This window comes from Paroedura picta, chromosome 8, assembly GCF_049243985.1.
Source record: "Paroedura picta isolate Pp20150507F chromosome 8, Ppicta_v3.0, whole genome shotgun sequence".
In the NCBI taxonomy this organism is placed as follows: domain Eukaryota; kingdom Metazoa; phylum Chordata; class Lepidosauria; order Squamata; family Gekkonidae; genus Paroedura; species Paroedura picta.
The window spans coordinates 72,155,865-72,171,976 of NC_135376.1; the positions used below are offsets into that span (position 1 = coordinate 72,155,865).

Here is a 16,112-nt window from a genome sequence, read left to right on the forward strand (position 1 = left end):
TGTGAGTGTTCTGCATAGTGCAGGGGATTGGACTAGATGACCCAGAAGATCCCTTCCAACTCTGATTCTATGATTCAATGAATTATAGTTGGTTATTTGTTTTAATAAGCCTTCCCTTAAAGCGGATGGAAGTATATTGTGTCATATAAGCATAAATGATTTCCTATGATCTGGGACAATTAGATTAGAAAATAAGGTAATGATCTCAAATTATTAAGTGGAGACATTGGGGAAAGTGTATTTTTACTTTATTGAAGTCTTGTTAGTGGTGGATATCCAAGATGCTTTGCTTTATAATTGCCTTTGCTTGGTTGAAACCAAGGGATAGTATTAAGTGTTTCGATAAACCATATGAGCAAAGATTTTTCTCAAGAGTGGATATTCACAGTACAACCAATAAATCAGACATCATTTTATGAGGTAAACTCTTTGTGGAAAAAAACAATTTTAACCAGTACATGGACGAACATATCCATATTCTGGTCTGGACAGTATGCATTCCTGTTTCCACCCAGGTTGCAGTGTGGAAATGCTGGATGGTACCAGGAGTAGGGATCTAAAAAATTTAGTCTGTATCTTTTCTAGACTGAAAATATTGGCGTTTATACACAATGAAGCCCCATACATCATCTATGCTATAGGTTTTGCCTTAAACATCTTAAGGGCTGCTGGAACGGTACACCCACCTTTGTGCCAAAGAATTTCTGAATGGCACCTGAACTTCTCAGGGCATTCAAGGATATATATGATTTATGGGAGTTCCTACAGCCATTTGATTGGAATAGTACTCCCAGATATTTCTAATATCAAACCTGTTCACTACCCCATAACTAGCCACCTTGGAGCAGATTACAACAGGAGACTTGATGACAATTCATATAAAACCCAAGATATATCACTTATCATCACTTATGAAAACTTTTAAAAATTATGCAAATAATTAAAAATAACTACATAAAACTGCTAGCCCCATAGGGGGCAAGGGAGAGGGCAGGAAGAGTGAAGGGAGGTCCAGATCAGATGTTCTATCCATTTTTTTGCAGAGGTTCTATCAGTTTTTAAAAGCGTAGGTGGACAAAGAGAAGATGTGTCAGTACTTATTGAACAACTGTAATCCTGGAATTACTGCTGAGGTTGCAAAAATGTTGGGGAAAACTATATTGGTTACAGTTAATTTTTAATTTTGTGCTGTGTTAATTCTGGTATTTTAAATTTGGTTTTAATTAGTTATGTTAAAATATTTTGGAGGGTTATTGAGGTTTTATGGTGTACCTCTTGAATGCTATAAAGATGAACTGACAGACTACATATTGTATATTATTATTATTTACTTCATTAACATCCAAGGCAACTTACATGGGGCTCCTCCATTTATTTATTTATCTTATTCATGGATTTTATACCTCCTTCCTCCAATTTATGTAAGTTAAGATGAGAGTATGGAGAGCGGAGAATACCACAAGATTACCCAGCAGGCTTCCACAGCATGGTAAAGGTTCAGCCCCGAGATTCCCAAAGCTTTTTTTTTCTTTTTCTTGTTCATAGAGCTTTGAAAGAAAAGAAATTCAGGTTCTAGCAAAGAAACCTATCCACCAGCTAACTTACATTTAAAATAAAATTGATATAAATCACAAGACAATCATTTTGAAGCCAACAGGGGACACATTATCAAAACTGAGTATTCCATTTCAGCTGCTGTTCATCAATCCCAGAATTTCGCGGTATACTCTCTGACGAGCATCGAGGCCCCAAATGAAATCCCAATGAATCCAGTCAGGCAAAAACTTGTAATGAATGACATTTTTCAGTCGAGATCTTAACTGTGCCACATCCTTTGGTCGGGAAACCAAGTCCCGACCTCCACTCCATATCGCAATTGGGACAGTGATGTTTTCTATTCTGTACAAGGGAGGAATGGTCTGGAAAAAAAAGGTAAATTATATAAGAACATAATTTATTCATTACTACATAAGGTGAATCATCTGAAATGTTTAAGGAGAAGCCAAGGAAAGTTTGAAATGTATGTGTGTGTGAACCAACTACGTTGATGCATCATAAAGTTAAATTTAAAGTAAACTGGAAATGAAACATCTGAAGACAGTCCCATCATGCATGGGAGGGATAAGCTGAGCCAGTACTCGCACAGCAGTGGGGCAGATTCCCACTGACATATGACATCGCCATCAGCCCTGTCCCCGCCCAGTCTTGAGATACTTATGTAGAAGCCAAAGGAGGTATAATAAGATTAGCAAAACATCTCAGGAAAGTTGCACGTAATTGTGTGTGTGTGTTTGTGTGTGAAAATACTGTGTTGATACATCCAAAAGTTACATTCAAAGTATATTGGAAATGGAACATCTGAGAACATTAAAGGGAAACATTTGGATATGCTTTCTCACAAAAATGATATGGTTTTGGCCTGTATCCACATTTGTGTGTGCAAGAAGCTTCTTCTTTAAAGAAGGATAATTTGTCCTCCTGTGTGGGACAGCCCTTAATCAGGGTTTCCCAGTGTAGTGTTCATGGGCTCCTGCTGACACCTTTTCCTGGCACCTGACAAATATTTTGGGGAAGTGGACAGGACCTGGTGTAGCTTTTGCCTACAAGGCTTCTGATTGGCTTTTGGAGACTTGCTTGACTGTGCCAATCTTTTAAAATTTTGCTTTGGCAACAGCTGCCACCACCGTACAAGGATCTTGCGTGACTGAAGTTATGCTGTGGCAATCATTTCATGACTGGCTCCATCATCTGTGGAAGCCATGTGGTATCTCTACCCAACCTGCTGTGTCAGAATTCCAAAGAGGCCCAAAAGCTCAAATAGTTGGAGAGCTCAGCTTAAAGCTATCACTTGAGATGCAGATATTATGAATGAAAGATGTGTAAAACAGCCATTTAAATCTCAGCAGAGCAGACAAATGTGGTTGTTGGAGGGAAGCAAGTTAGAGATCTGGCAGGGTTCCATGAACACAAATGAATTGCCAGTGAACACAAATGAATTGCCAAATGAATTGCCAATGCGCTCTTATTTTAAAACACAAGATTCTTTTAGGAATCCTAGAATACATCCATACCTGGTTGTATATCTTTATGTTCTCTGAGCCGTAGTCAAAGTACCTGGCTTCTCCAGTTTTAACCAACTAGAAAATAAAATTAAAAATCCAACTGTTAAGTACATGTACCGGTCCCTCACAATATATAACAGACATTTACCACATGATTGACCACTTCTTCTAGCCAATCCTGGTCCTGTGACTAATCAGGCAAATTGCCTTGACCAGTCAAGCAATCTTTTGTGGAAAGGAGGGAAATTTCAACCACAGCCATCTATTATTTTGACTATAAAATGAGGCAAAGGCCCTGAGTTCCTTGGATGCAAAAAGGGATAAAAAAAATCTAATAAATTAATGCATTTTATAGATGGTCAGATATTCAGATTTGTTCAAGAGATACATTTGCATTCAAAAACTGTACCTGGCCCCAGTGGATTATATGCTTCACAGAAGTATAATCTGGAAATCGCGACATATACACATCAACCCGACTCTATGAAGAAAACAGTATTTAGAAAGAATTTCATGTCACATGACATGTTTATCCCAAGAGTAGTTTGAGGTTCCATGTCCATTTCTCATGCATTTCTTTTGGTCTATAGCATGGTTTTCTGAGAGAAGTCAGTCAGTGAGTTCTAATAAGCAATAAGCAGCAACCAGGTATTAGCTGCTAAATTTAAGCAAAAAAAGTAACTGCTTAGGGAATCCCTATCAACTGGAATATCATCACTGAGGAAGAAACTATACAGGGATACATTCATTTATTGCGGATTACGAGTGTGAAGTAATTGAAGTTACCTAGCTCTTCTGAGAATTGTTCACAAAAAAGAAGAAACTGACCAATCAAAACGGCATTTCAAATAAACATGAATCTGTCTCAGATATAGTCTGTGTCCTTATTATACTAGAGGAAAAGCCCATTGTATCCAAGAATACAACAGGCACTAGAGCTTGGCAGTGGGAAGAGGAAGGGGAGGAGTTGTCCAGTCTGTAAGGGCATGGGGTTGAATGTGTGTGTTGTGTGGGAGGTTGTGGTGGCATGGTGACAAATGAGGACATGGATGTGGAGAGATGGGTGTCAAAGAACCTGTGGTTTGGAATGTTCACTGAGTGTGGGAGAGGATTGACTTTTGGGAATTGTGGCATAGTGGTTACAGATGAGCTTTCCAGAGCCATGTCTTCAGATATGTGAAGGGAAAATCAGACTGGAGACTCTTCTTAGGGGGAGATTACATAGCAACCCATTTCTCTCAGTTCTGTATCATTTCCCTTCTTGTGTGAATTATGTCTCAGACACTGAAATGTCCCCCTGCCTTAATACATATGGGGTAGTCATAGTACACAGGTGTCTGCCCTGCTCCTTTTGTCTCTTACTGTTGATAAAATGTTATGTGCCCACATGCTTCTTTCATGGTTGCTCCTTAGAAGAAGTTCTGGATTGTTATACCTCGCTGTTTACTACCCACAGGAGTCTCAAAGAGGTTTACAAACACCTTTTCCCTTCATCTCACCACAACAGACAACCTGTGAGGGATGTGGGGCTGTGAGAGAACTGGAAATTTCCCACATTCATCCAGCAGGCCTCAGGTGTCTCAAAGCATTTTCCAGTCATCTTCCTTTCCTCTCCCCATAGCAGACACCCCATAAGGGAGGTGGAACAGGGTGCCTCACTTGGAAGATGAAAACCCTAAGAGGAGGTACTCTGTGTACAGCGGTCTTGACCTTAGTCAGGTTTCTGCACACCTAGGTAGCATGGAATTCCAGAACATGAACCTACATCAATCTGGCAACATTAACTCCTCTCTGCAATGTTTTCTTGACCTGAAATAGATCAGGGGGTGCTAGGTGGCTTCGGGGGCATTATACACTTTTGAGGCCCCACTTTCAGACTTCAAGGAATATGCTCAAATCAGGGACAGCCAACCTCCAGGTGGGACCTGGAGATCTCCTGGAATTGCTGCTCATCCCCAAATTATAAAGATCAGCTCCCCAGGAAAAAAAAATAGCTGCTTTGGACCAATAGGGAGGTGGCACAGCCTGCCCCCCCCCCCAGCCTGGCCAGGAGCAATCTGGAAACATCGCTGCCAGTCAGCCCCTGACTACCGCAGGGAGAGGAGGCTGGTAGGGTGGCTGAGGGGGGTAAGAATGGATCCTCGGATAGGCCGCGCCAGCCCTTTTCATCCCAGGACTGTCCTAACTGTCACATCCAACAATTTCCCTCACTTTGCTCCAGGCCACTGACAGAGCTGCTTGTGATGAGCCCAACTGAGAACAGTGAACAGGTGCTTGAAACAAATGAACCCATATGTATTGTAGCCTTCTAGATGCCACTGACTTATACACAGTGCTAAAAAAAATTTTTTTTAAGAATGGACATAAATACCGTATTTAGATTTTTTGGATTGTATCCACCAAAAAAAAGAAGAACTTGCTTGCAGAATATATCTATCGGTTTGTAGCTGCATGCTTGGGCTACAAATGCTCTAATTCTTGGACTCAGCAAACATAATTCTTTTGTACCAAATATAAACTGCAAAGACAAAAAAAGTAGATTATTTCACTCTAAGTATGGATTCCTACTCAGCATAACATCCAACAATCATCACTGGTGCTTACTGCTAGTTAAGTGTGCATAAAATCACTTGTATTTCATCTTGTCTCTGCACTTCTGCATTGATAAGCCTCCTCTTACAAAGGATACATTGTCTTCTTTTTGATAGGCACACAAGGACACACAGCAGGTGTTGTTCAAAACCAGGTTGGTTATTGAAGACAGCCCCTTGGAATACCCTTATCTGCATAAGAACATCTGACATCCAGTGGATATGCAAGGAACCTCCACTTGAATATGGAAGTTGGTTTACCACCTTGGTGATTGCAAAATGGTATAAAAACGTATTTTATGTATATCTGTGTGTTTTTCTAAAACAGTTGTGTTTATTTAATATTGACCACTGAAGAAGACCTGTTTAGGTAGAAACACCTTGGACATTAGGACAGAACTAACTTATATGTGTGTGACTTGTATCACTCTCTGCTGTTTTTATTGTTTTTTATACTTTTATATATTTGAGCTCCATAAATAAAATTCAAATGTAATACGTTTTTATTATACAAAGTAGCAGTTTTCTCAACCTTCTAAGGTTCTCAACACCATTTTAAGTTGGGTTTTTCCTCCCTCCCCCCTTTTTTTTTAACTTGGTTGTGAGGAACCACAAGTGGATGCATCAGGAGACACTGCACTGACAGCAGAGCTCCCAGAAGCCCTGAAGATGGGGCAGGAGATGTCCAAAGTTTTCACAATGTCTTTTTCATTTTGGTTGATCTTAAGCAAAAGTATCTTATGATTCTGAATGTGGGTTTTGCTAAGTGGTGTCCTCAATATTATTTATTTATTTATTCATTCATTCATTCATTCATTTATAAACTGCTTTCCCCGGAGGCTCAGGGCGGTTTACATAGAACGTATGAACAATACATGAAACAATCTATAACATATTAATAACCATACAATATGATTAAAAACTAATGGCTGTAATAGTATAACAATATAACAATATAATAGTATGAACAATGCAACAGTGCAACAGTACAAACAGGTCCATATACTTTCATATATACTTCCATATACTTTCCTATGGTCTATTTATACTGTAATAAAACTTCAGGAAAGTGTTTAGATGAGATGATTTTCTTTATTTACTAGATGCTTGTTTGGCTCACAACACTGAAACACATCAGTGATCTAATCAGAACACAGAAAAATATGTTTGCACACAAACCTTCAGAAACATATCCGGGGGACGTAGAAGCTGTACAAGAGGAGATATACTATAGTGAAGTGTATATGGAGGTCCCAAGGCAAAAAACATCTTAACTTTTGAAGCAAGTTCGGGCAGTACAGAAAAAGCAAAGAATGCTGGAAAAGAACAAACACTTAATTTGGCATGCTTTTATAATAAATGAGGAGAAAAGATGCTCGCTTTAAAACTAAAGCTAAGAATTTTGATATTCAATGCAAAAAAATCTTTGTTCATGAATATAAAACACAAATCTGCATTGCGTTCATATTTTCACGCTAATGCATCACCAACTGACTACTCTGATGTGTCAAAATCTGTGTTTTGCCACCCCCCGGAAGCTGCTTAAGAATCGTGATATTCTATGCCCATCTTTGGAGAACAGTAAACCTCACAATGTTTCCTCTCTGTTTCTACGGCCTTTGGTCTACGCTAACAGAGACTAAAAAGCATTCCTTTTCCACATGGTAGTATGTTCTTCGCATACCCATGGTGCTTCCCTCAGTATAGGCCACACAATAGATTTGTTCCTGTCCACTTTTCTGCAGAATAAAATCTGTGAAGGCTGAAAGGTCATAGATGCCCAGTTCATGAAAACTAAAAACAGAAAACAAGATACACATACACACCAGTGAGTAAGAAGTACAATCCTGAACTTTCTTTGGTCTCCATAATGCAGAAAATATTGATTGATTTTTGCCTCATATCATCAAGCAGAGATCAGAATAAATTGCTGATTGAACTCCTAGTGCCCTGCCTTTCTTCAAACTCATGGATTTAACACATAGCACAGCCAAGATGTAAAACTTACTCTGGACTATAAAATATTATGCTACAAATGATAGTGAAATCCATGCATGCTCCAAAAACATATATGCAATGGGCACTAGCGGGGGCTGTGATGTAGGGGGAGAATAGGGGGGAGGCGAAGCACCTTGCCGGGCCCCTCCTCTGCAAGGCATCACGTGTGCTCGGAGAGCCGCAGGGAAGGCCTGCCTGTCCCCACCCCCCACCCACCCGCCGGTCAGCATGTGGGCTTGGTGGGCCGCAGGGAAGGCCTGCCCATCCCCCTCGTTTAATGACCCCAAAGTAATCTCACATAAATAACATTAAACTACACAGTAGCTGCCTTGAAGTCTACAACTTAATAATTTTTTACCAAATAAACATACCTAAAATCCCAAAATTCTTGTTGGTCAATAGAAAGGTATTTGTGTCTTCTAGACCATGAAGTCCCTCTATGGTTGCCAATCCATACATCATACCCTGCATCAGCTAAGATGAAGCCCAGGCTATTATGAGGCAGGTTATCTACCCAGGTACTACCCTCTTCAACAAGCCCATGTATCATCAACACAGCACCCTTTGATCCTGAAAAATAAAATAAATATCTCTGCAATGTGCCATATAAAATACAAAATGCTCCACTGTGGATCTTGGCAGAATGGTTAGAATGTGGGGTTTTGATGTGAGGAATTTCAAGGCAAGATATATTATAAACTGCTAAGGCAGGTAGGCCCCATGATTCCAAAGCCTCATCTGGGACATATGCTCAGAAGTTCAGAGTCAGAAAGACTGTCCCTGAATGCACCAACAAAAATATCACGTTCTATTGTCATGGTCTACTAGCTCCAATGAACTCCCAGATTCCTTTGAAACAAAGTCCTGAAAAACTAGAAATGTTATGCAGTCACAATGAGATTTCAGATGATACTGCCAACACATTTTTCAATATGTATTTTCAGCCAGCTTGATCGTGGGTAAGAACTAGTTAAAAAAAAAAACACCTGAAAAGGTAAGCTTCTGTGCCAAGGACCATACACTTCCCAAGAGACAAAGAACTACACAGCTAAGTTGCTAAACTGTGAGAGTACAGTTAATTGCTCCTAATAAGCAGACTTACATGTACTGGCCTGTTGTTACTCATTCTTAGTCTACCGGAAAGGATGAGCTACAAAAATCAAGCTGCTATTGTTGTTGTTATTTGTTGAAGAAAATCTCTTTATTGAAGATATACATTTGTGAAGACTTAAGCACCCAAGAACTGTTGTCCTTTTCCATCACCCTGCTCCCTCCCCCCCACACCCATTTAGGCATGAAACACTCCATATGCTATCCCACAAGGCTGAGGAGAGATAACCTTACATTCCCATGCATCAAACAGATTTATAACCAGAATCCTTGTTGCAAAATACATTGCCCTAAACCAGGTACATTCACACCTAAATCAGTTAATTACACAAAATGGAAGGCAGACAAAAACAGGGCAAAATCTTGGATAAAGGGGTTTGACATAGATCTAACGAAAATGTCAGGTTTTGATTTTCAAAAAGCAATTGCTCGAAGAGTTGACTTTGAAACAGAGACTTGCAATAAGCATTCATCTTATGGATCTATGGTTGAAAGATAGTTCTGAGTATTCCCAGATCTTCAGGCATAACTACAGTAGGTCTTGCTTCAGTGTTTTTCCTTTTCTTTTTCTGGTTTTGCATGCCTAAAGAATCACTGTTCAGATAAAACACAGCATCATTTAATATTTTTGTAAATAACAATTCTACCATATATTCCCATTTTATCCCCTTTACCTCCTGGGATTCTGTTTAGGCTCAGGTAATACCCATCATATGTTAGTACTTCATATTCTTCAGAGGGGTATCCCGAGTACTGAATTATCTCACTCTGTAAAGATACCAAGACAAATAGTAGATCAACAGTTTAAAGACGTTTGAATTTGAGAAGCTCCTCCAAACATTCTGTTCACAAGGTGGCAATCACAAGGGGGAGGTATAGATACCTCATTATAAATAAAAATAAAGAAAGAATTTCCATTTAGATTTCTGGGGACCTTGAATCAAGACTGACTAGCAAAAGGAGGCAACATCTGGACTAGAAACGATGCAGTATCTCTATAGATCCATCCATTCACAAGCTGGAGAATACCTGGGCCAGAAATATATACCCTTCTTGATATCACTGTTGCTCGAGCCATATTGAAAGTAATGCAAATATCACTTTGTCTGGCAACTTGAGGAAGTAGGCACACACAAACGATATATGATGAGGATTTGCTCTCAAGGAAGAGTAATGATACTCAAAAGTATTGCGTGTTCTTTTAGAAGGCATACTTCAACAGTGTCTGTTGGATGATCTCCAATGTTATATTACTTCACATGAGCTTTAAAATTTCTTCAAGAAGAGTTTTAAAAATGTAGAATAGAAACTCATAACGTATCTTGGAAGAAAGCTTTTAATTAATTAGAATTCATTGAGTTAGTGATATTACAATATTTTTGCACCCTAGACGTTCCCTCCCAGTGTAGGGTCTTTATGATAGCACATAATAATACCTTTCCATCTATTATTCTAGACATGGCTGAGGTGGAAGAAACCCTAAAGTGAATTCAAAGTCAGAAGGGGGTCCAAGGAATCAGTATTGTTTAGTCAGAAAGTATTTCCATTAAAAGCACCATGGACAAATCCACCATGGACAACTTTACCACTGTGCAGGATGGATGCATGGCTTAACTATGAAGGCCAGGGATACTGTGCAAGATATTGACCTCCAGAATGACCTCAGCTACCCTGTTGAATTTGCTGGAGTTGGTGGCTGCCTTGTCATCACAGTTCCCTAGGCTTCTTATCCTGGGAGACTTCAACATTCATGTGGACACACCGTCCCAGGATCATGGCTCAGATCTGGTGTCAGCCATGGTGGCACTAGGGTTATCACTGTTTGTTGCTGGACCCACCCATCAGCCAGCCACACCCTTGATTTGCTCTTCAGTGCATGGGCAGAAGTGGATCTGATGGTGGTTAATCCCATCCTATGGTCAGACCACTACGCTCTGAAGGCACATCTCCGGCTGCCACCCCCTCCTTGTTTGGGTGACAAGTGTATTTTAGTCTGCCCACAGAGACTTATGGATCCTGTACTTTCCTGAATGATCTGCAGGACCCGATGTTTCCCAGTGACTCACTGGCAGCCTTGGTAAGGAATTGGCATTCTCACCTATTGGCTCTCATTGACAAGATCGCTCCCCGATGGCCTCTGCCCTCACTTCAAGCAGGCTCCATGGTATACCATGAAGCTCTAAGAGATGAAGAGGGAGGTGAACAGAGGATAGTAGGCTCCCTTGTGGATATTGTCAACCTCCTCCTGTCATAGGGAGGGTTTCAAGAGGGGCTGAAGGAGGCAGTGGTCTACCCCCTATTGAAGAAACCATAGGACCCGATAATCTACCACCCGAACTCACATTTTGTGTTTCTGGGGAGAGTGGATGAGAGGAACACTCTGGACCAGCTCCTGGCATTCCTGGAGGAAACTTCAGTGCTTAATCCATTCCAGTCTAGCTTCCCACCTGGCCACAGAGTGGAGAGAGTCCTGGACACTCTCATGGACACTCCAGTGCCAGCTGGATAGAGGCGGGTTAGCCCACTGCATTGATGGGGCCAGAATACAGGACACAGCCTTGCAATGGCTGATCTCCTTTCTCTGGAAATGAACACACAGGGTTGCCATGGGAGAGGAGCAATTGCACAGTTACCAACTGATGTGGAGTCCCACAAAGGGTGATCCTCCCTACCATGTTATTCAACATCTATTTGCACACTCTGGCCCAGCTGGTCCAGAGCTATGGGCTGGGTTGCCATCAATATGCCGATGATACCCAGCTCTGTCTCCTAATGGATGTCCAGCCTGACTCTCCCCTGGATTCATTTGCCAGCTGTTTGGAAGCAATGATGGTCTGGGTCAAGCAGAGTCACCTGAAACTCAACCCTTCCAAGACAGAGGTCCTGTGGCTGGGGAGGAGGGCTCAGATCAGGATTTTAGGGGTAACTTTTGATACCTCCCTTTCCATGCTCAGGTTATGAAGGTAGCCAAGCTCACATTTTCCCACCTACACCAAGTGAGGCTACTAGCACCCTACCTGACCTCAGAACACCTAGCCACTGTGACCTTGTGACAAGACTTCTATAACTCGCTCTACATTCGACAGCCCTTATACTTGACCCAGAAGTAGCAGCTGGTACAAAAAGCAACTGTCCAGGAGGTGTGGTATATAAGTCTTATAATAAATAAATAAATAAATATGTGCATCATGTCCTTCTGCAATGCAGGCTTTGTCCTTGTGGTATGGGTTTGCATGATACAATATCACACATATTAGAATGCCCTATTCACAAGGTACCTCACCAGAAATTTATGTCAACCATCCTGCATAACAGGATTAATGCAAAGAAGGTGATATATGCCAGCAACTCCTTAAGGACCATGATCTTGATACTACAAATGTAGTTGACCAATTTCTAGAGACAATTATTAAGGTCAATTCCAAACTTTTTTGTTGAGACTGTTTACATGTGTTTTTGTCTTAATATTCTGCTTACTATTGTGATCTTGTTTCAGTTTTACATACATATTGATTTATAAACTTAATATACCATTAAGGGATTGATTGATATTATTTATTAAGGCACTGGAAGGGGAGCAAAACCACAATCCAGGGTTTGTTAAATTATGTTGAATGAGAATCATGCAAGTCAGCTAAAAATGAACTTTGAAATACTCTTACAAATAATAATCGTCCTAAGAAAATAAAATACGTCCTTGAGTATATCGCAGCTTTTTCATTCCACCAACAAGGGACAGCATTTTTCGTTGTTAAGGATTATCTCCTATGAAACATAGACCTATTTTGCTGCTTTAAATAAAATCATCATTTAATATAAAGTTAGCATATCAAATTGTATTAATGGGTACCTTTATGGAACAGAGTTTAAATACGGTGCCTTTGCCTACAAACCAAACAGCAAACACATCCCATGCTAAGGTAAAGGCACCTCTAGGACCAACAAAGTTTAATTCTGGGTATAAGCTTTAGGGTGCAGGTACAATTCATCAAATCACACTTCATCACACTTTATTCTATTGCTTCCGAACAACAGGGATTCGGAAGGAACAACAGGGATACCTGGACCATGCTAAGTTAAGAGTGACGTGCAAATCAATGTGCTTAAGCTGCCTTATCACATTCAGCTCATTTCAAAAGGGAAAATAATCATGATTTTTTAAAATCAGTTCCACAAATTTCCCTGAAATGCTGAAAGACATTCTACTCATTTCTAAAAGGAAGAACAATCAGAGGAATTCTTTCAGTGTTCTTCCAAATTTTCACATCAGGCAAAGTCCTCAACAAATGGAGATCAGCTCTGCTTTTCCCCTGTTCCCACCCAGGCCTTCACATCTCTAGGTTCAAGCTGTTCTTCCATAATAGTTATCACAGCACCACTCTGTTTGAGTGTATGAACCAAGGCTAAGTATTCAGTACCACAATTGTCCTTCTTTGTTTAAGCACTGCCATACTTACAATATTCATAAACTGTTCAGGATTCCTTCCTCTTCCACTACTGGCTTTTTCTGGACTCACAGTTCCTTGCATAGCCATCATGAGGAGCAGCAGCCACATCTTGGAATATCTCCAAAATATCTCCAGTATTGAGAGAGGTTTATCTTATAGTGGAGATTTCTGCCAGAGTCGCACAGGACAATGAACTCTCTTCCAATTCACAAGCCGCAGAAGCACCTGAGTACGGAAGAGAAAGAAGAATCAGAGATACCTTTAAACTAATCTTTGACAACAGATGCTATCTTTGGAAAGTTGTTTTATTGCCCTGCTGTTATCAAATGCTAGAGCTTAGGTGGCTCTAAAGAATCATGTAACTATTTTTTTTCTCCCTACAAATGTGCTTTGAACTCTGTTTTAATAGCCAAGAGTTCACCTTGGATCAAAAGCCACTTAGCATTACCAGGAACAGTGTACAACAAGTTAAGTGGCATGCAGTTCACAGAAGAATAAGCAATACCACCATGCCTAAAGCAACTGACTAGATTGCAGCCTTCTGGTTGTGTTCATAATCATATTGCAGAAAACATCACAACATTATTTTAATGAACACTATCATGACTGGGATAGAAAAAGATGGACAGGCAGAGAAACAACTCCTATCTTCTCCCTTCCCTTCCCACCCACCCCCATTCTTGAATGTTCAAAGGCAGGAACAACTCATGTGGGACCTACTACCATCATTCAAAATGTATTCAGTCTAGCAGAGCACAGGCGGAGGCAGTCTGACTGGTGAACTGGATAAAAGTAGACAAGGAAGTCTGGAAAGATAAACACTCCCATTCAGGCCAGAGAAAGGGGATAGATCTTTTACACAGAGGAGCATTTCTACCCATTCAAACAGGGAGAGCTCCAAAGAGTGGTCTGGTGTGGTTAGAAACTGCCTGTAGAAACCTTGAGAGTCAATTAAAAACTCAAGGGTGGGACAACCAGAGTTCTTCAGTAATGAAGAAAAGATATTACTAGGGTGGTTCAGTCAGTAAAGGGAAAGAAAAAGGGAGAGGAAATCTTGACTCTGAAGGAAAAAAGTGGATGGGGAGCATTATATGGGAATACCTTTTTGAATATTTCCATTCCCTTAAAATATGTGATACCCCTAAAAACATAGGGAGGTGAAACAGGAAAATAACTCAAGCTATTTGTGACCACAGATATTTTATAAACTTTCAACTTTAGAGAAACAACATCTATATCTGCAGAACTATACCATGACCAACAACGGTTTGTGAATCAAAGATGACTTTGTCAGATACCAAGAGCACAAGGAGTATCTTTTGTTTCTGACAAAGCGAGCCTGCAAAATTGTATTGGTCTTTAATATGCTATTGAATTTTGTTCTACCACTACAGGCTAGCATGGCTATCCACATGAAGCTACCTCCACACACACACACACACCCCACTGCACAAAAAGTGGAAATCAAGTGGAAAATCCAGTTTGCTTTGAATGCTAACCTCAAGGCTGAAGGGAGCAACCTTTATTCCACTTCAGCAGCAGCCCCTCCCCTGCCTCCCAATGGAATATTTAAAATATTGCTAGATCATCAGTGCTCTGGCAGTGCTTGTTTGTCTGGGAGTTTCACTTACAATGTTCATAAACTGTTCAGGGTTTCCTTTTCTTCCATTCTTTATTTCTTCTGCCCTCACCATTCCTTGTCCAAGCATTTCAATAAAAAGTATTAGCCATATTGTCAATCACCTGCAAAACAACTGAACATTTCAAATGAACACAAGAGATAATGAAATTTTTGTCCCACAGGCCTCTGCAGATCTTTTGGGGTGGGGGGGGGAGCAGTCCTCTACCTGGGGGGCAGTCCTCTACCAAGGCCTGGCAAGGAGCTGCTCTGGTGGGTGGACGCCCTGGCAGTGTTTTTTTCCCCCCTATTTTACAAAATGAGTGGACAATCATTCCAGAGGACAATGGATCCCCTGTGAGTTCACAACTAACTGGCCAAATATACTCATATTAATTTTGTCATGGATAAAAACTATAAGAAACTTCGGAAGGGCTGACATTTATGTAGAAGAAGCATGGTTGGTAGAGATAGTTAAGATGGGGAAACCACTTTACTCCCTGACCTATATGTTTTCATATCCTGTGAGGAAACTAAGAAAGCACTATGGTGTGAGTAGCACCTGACTATAGGCAAATATCAAAACTGTTCATCCTCAGAGTCTTCACCTTCATTTTCGTAGCCAGTACATTTTCTAGATAAGTTAATACTAGACAAGCCATATTTGGCCTGTAGGGCAGGTGTGTCTTGACATCCATTCAATTGGATGAGGTTAGACCTTGGCATTAGCCACTTTAACTGAGAAAGAATTGCCCCTGGGCATGTACAATTCAACTGGGTTTTGGGGAGAGTAGGCATGAGAGTTATTGCACAAGGATTTAAAAGCAGTGATTGGGCATGCCTGGGGCTGGCTACCAGAGAAGGAAAGATATGCTGAATCCAGGCCTTTAGTTTGGCAAGTGCATTTTAAAAGCATTGTAGGAGAACCAGAAATAAGCCTATTCACAAACTGTATCTTGGAGTCTGGAGGAGAAACCCTTAAGCAGCAGGAAAACCTTGAGTATCTCTAGTCTGGGGAGGCTTTCCATTTAATTTTAGGATTTCAAAACACAGAGGATTGGCAATGAAAGCAAAACAGATGAAACTGGTGGGATTGAAAGTGTCAATGTTCAGAGAATCATTGAGAGGGAGGTTGAACTGGAAGCTACTGCCCTCCTCAATAAGAGAGCTGTAACTCCACCTCTTCTATAGTTCCCCCTTGCCAACAACATGCATCCAAAAGAGTCAACATTGTCTAACCAAGATCAAAAGTTCCTACAGTCACCAGAAACCCATTGACCTTTGA

At 40.6% G+C, this 16,112-nt stretch overlaps 1 protein-coding gene across 2 annotated transcripts; it reads right to left on the minus strand.

Annotated features, from left to right (window-relative positions):
• Positions 1-524: 524 nt before the first annotated feature.
• LOC143843772 (lipase member M-like) lies at positions 525-16,029 on the minus strand. 2 transcript variants are annotated; one of them, XM_077350367.1, is made up of 10 exons: positions 14,841-16,029; positions 13,219-13,434; positions 9,436-9,529; positions 8,023-8,221; positions 7,338-7,447; positions 6,833-6,969; positions 5,434-5,580; positions 3,472-3,543; positions 3,072-3,137; positions 525-1,919 (listed from the first exon to the last, which is right to left on the minus strand). In XM_077350367.1, exons 2-10 carry the CDS (start codon positions 13,315-13,317, stop codon positions 1,689-1,691), a joined length of 1,155 nt encoding a protein of 384 aa, XP_077206482.1. In that variant the 5' UTR covers positions 13,318-13,434; positions 14,841-16,029; the 3' UTR covers positions 525-1,688. The 2 variants fall into 2 exon arrangements, with proteins under 2 accessions (XP_077206482.1, XP_077206483.1); XM_077350368.1 differs by lacking the exon at positions 14,841-16,029 and having other exon boundaries at positions 8,023-9,355; positions 13,219-13,263.
• Positions 16,030-16,112: the final 83 nt, after the last annotated feature.

Coding starts and splice junctions, on each gene's coding strand:
- LOC143843772 (XM_077350367.1), bottom strand. CDS start 13,317: ATGTGGCTGCTGCTCCTCATGATGGCTATGCAAGGAACTGTGAGTCCA. Junction 3,544..5,433: donor ATCCAAAAAATCTAAATACG/GTATTTATGTCC, acceptor TTTTCTTCATAG/AGTCGGGTTGATGTGTATAT. Junction 3,138..3,471: donor ATATAATCCACTGGGGCCAG/GTACAGTTTTTG, acceptor TTTATTTTCTAG/TTGGTTAAAACTGGAGAAGC.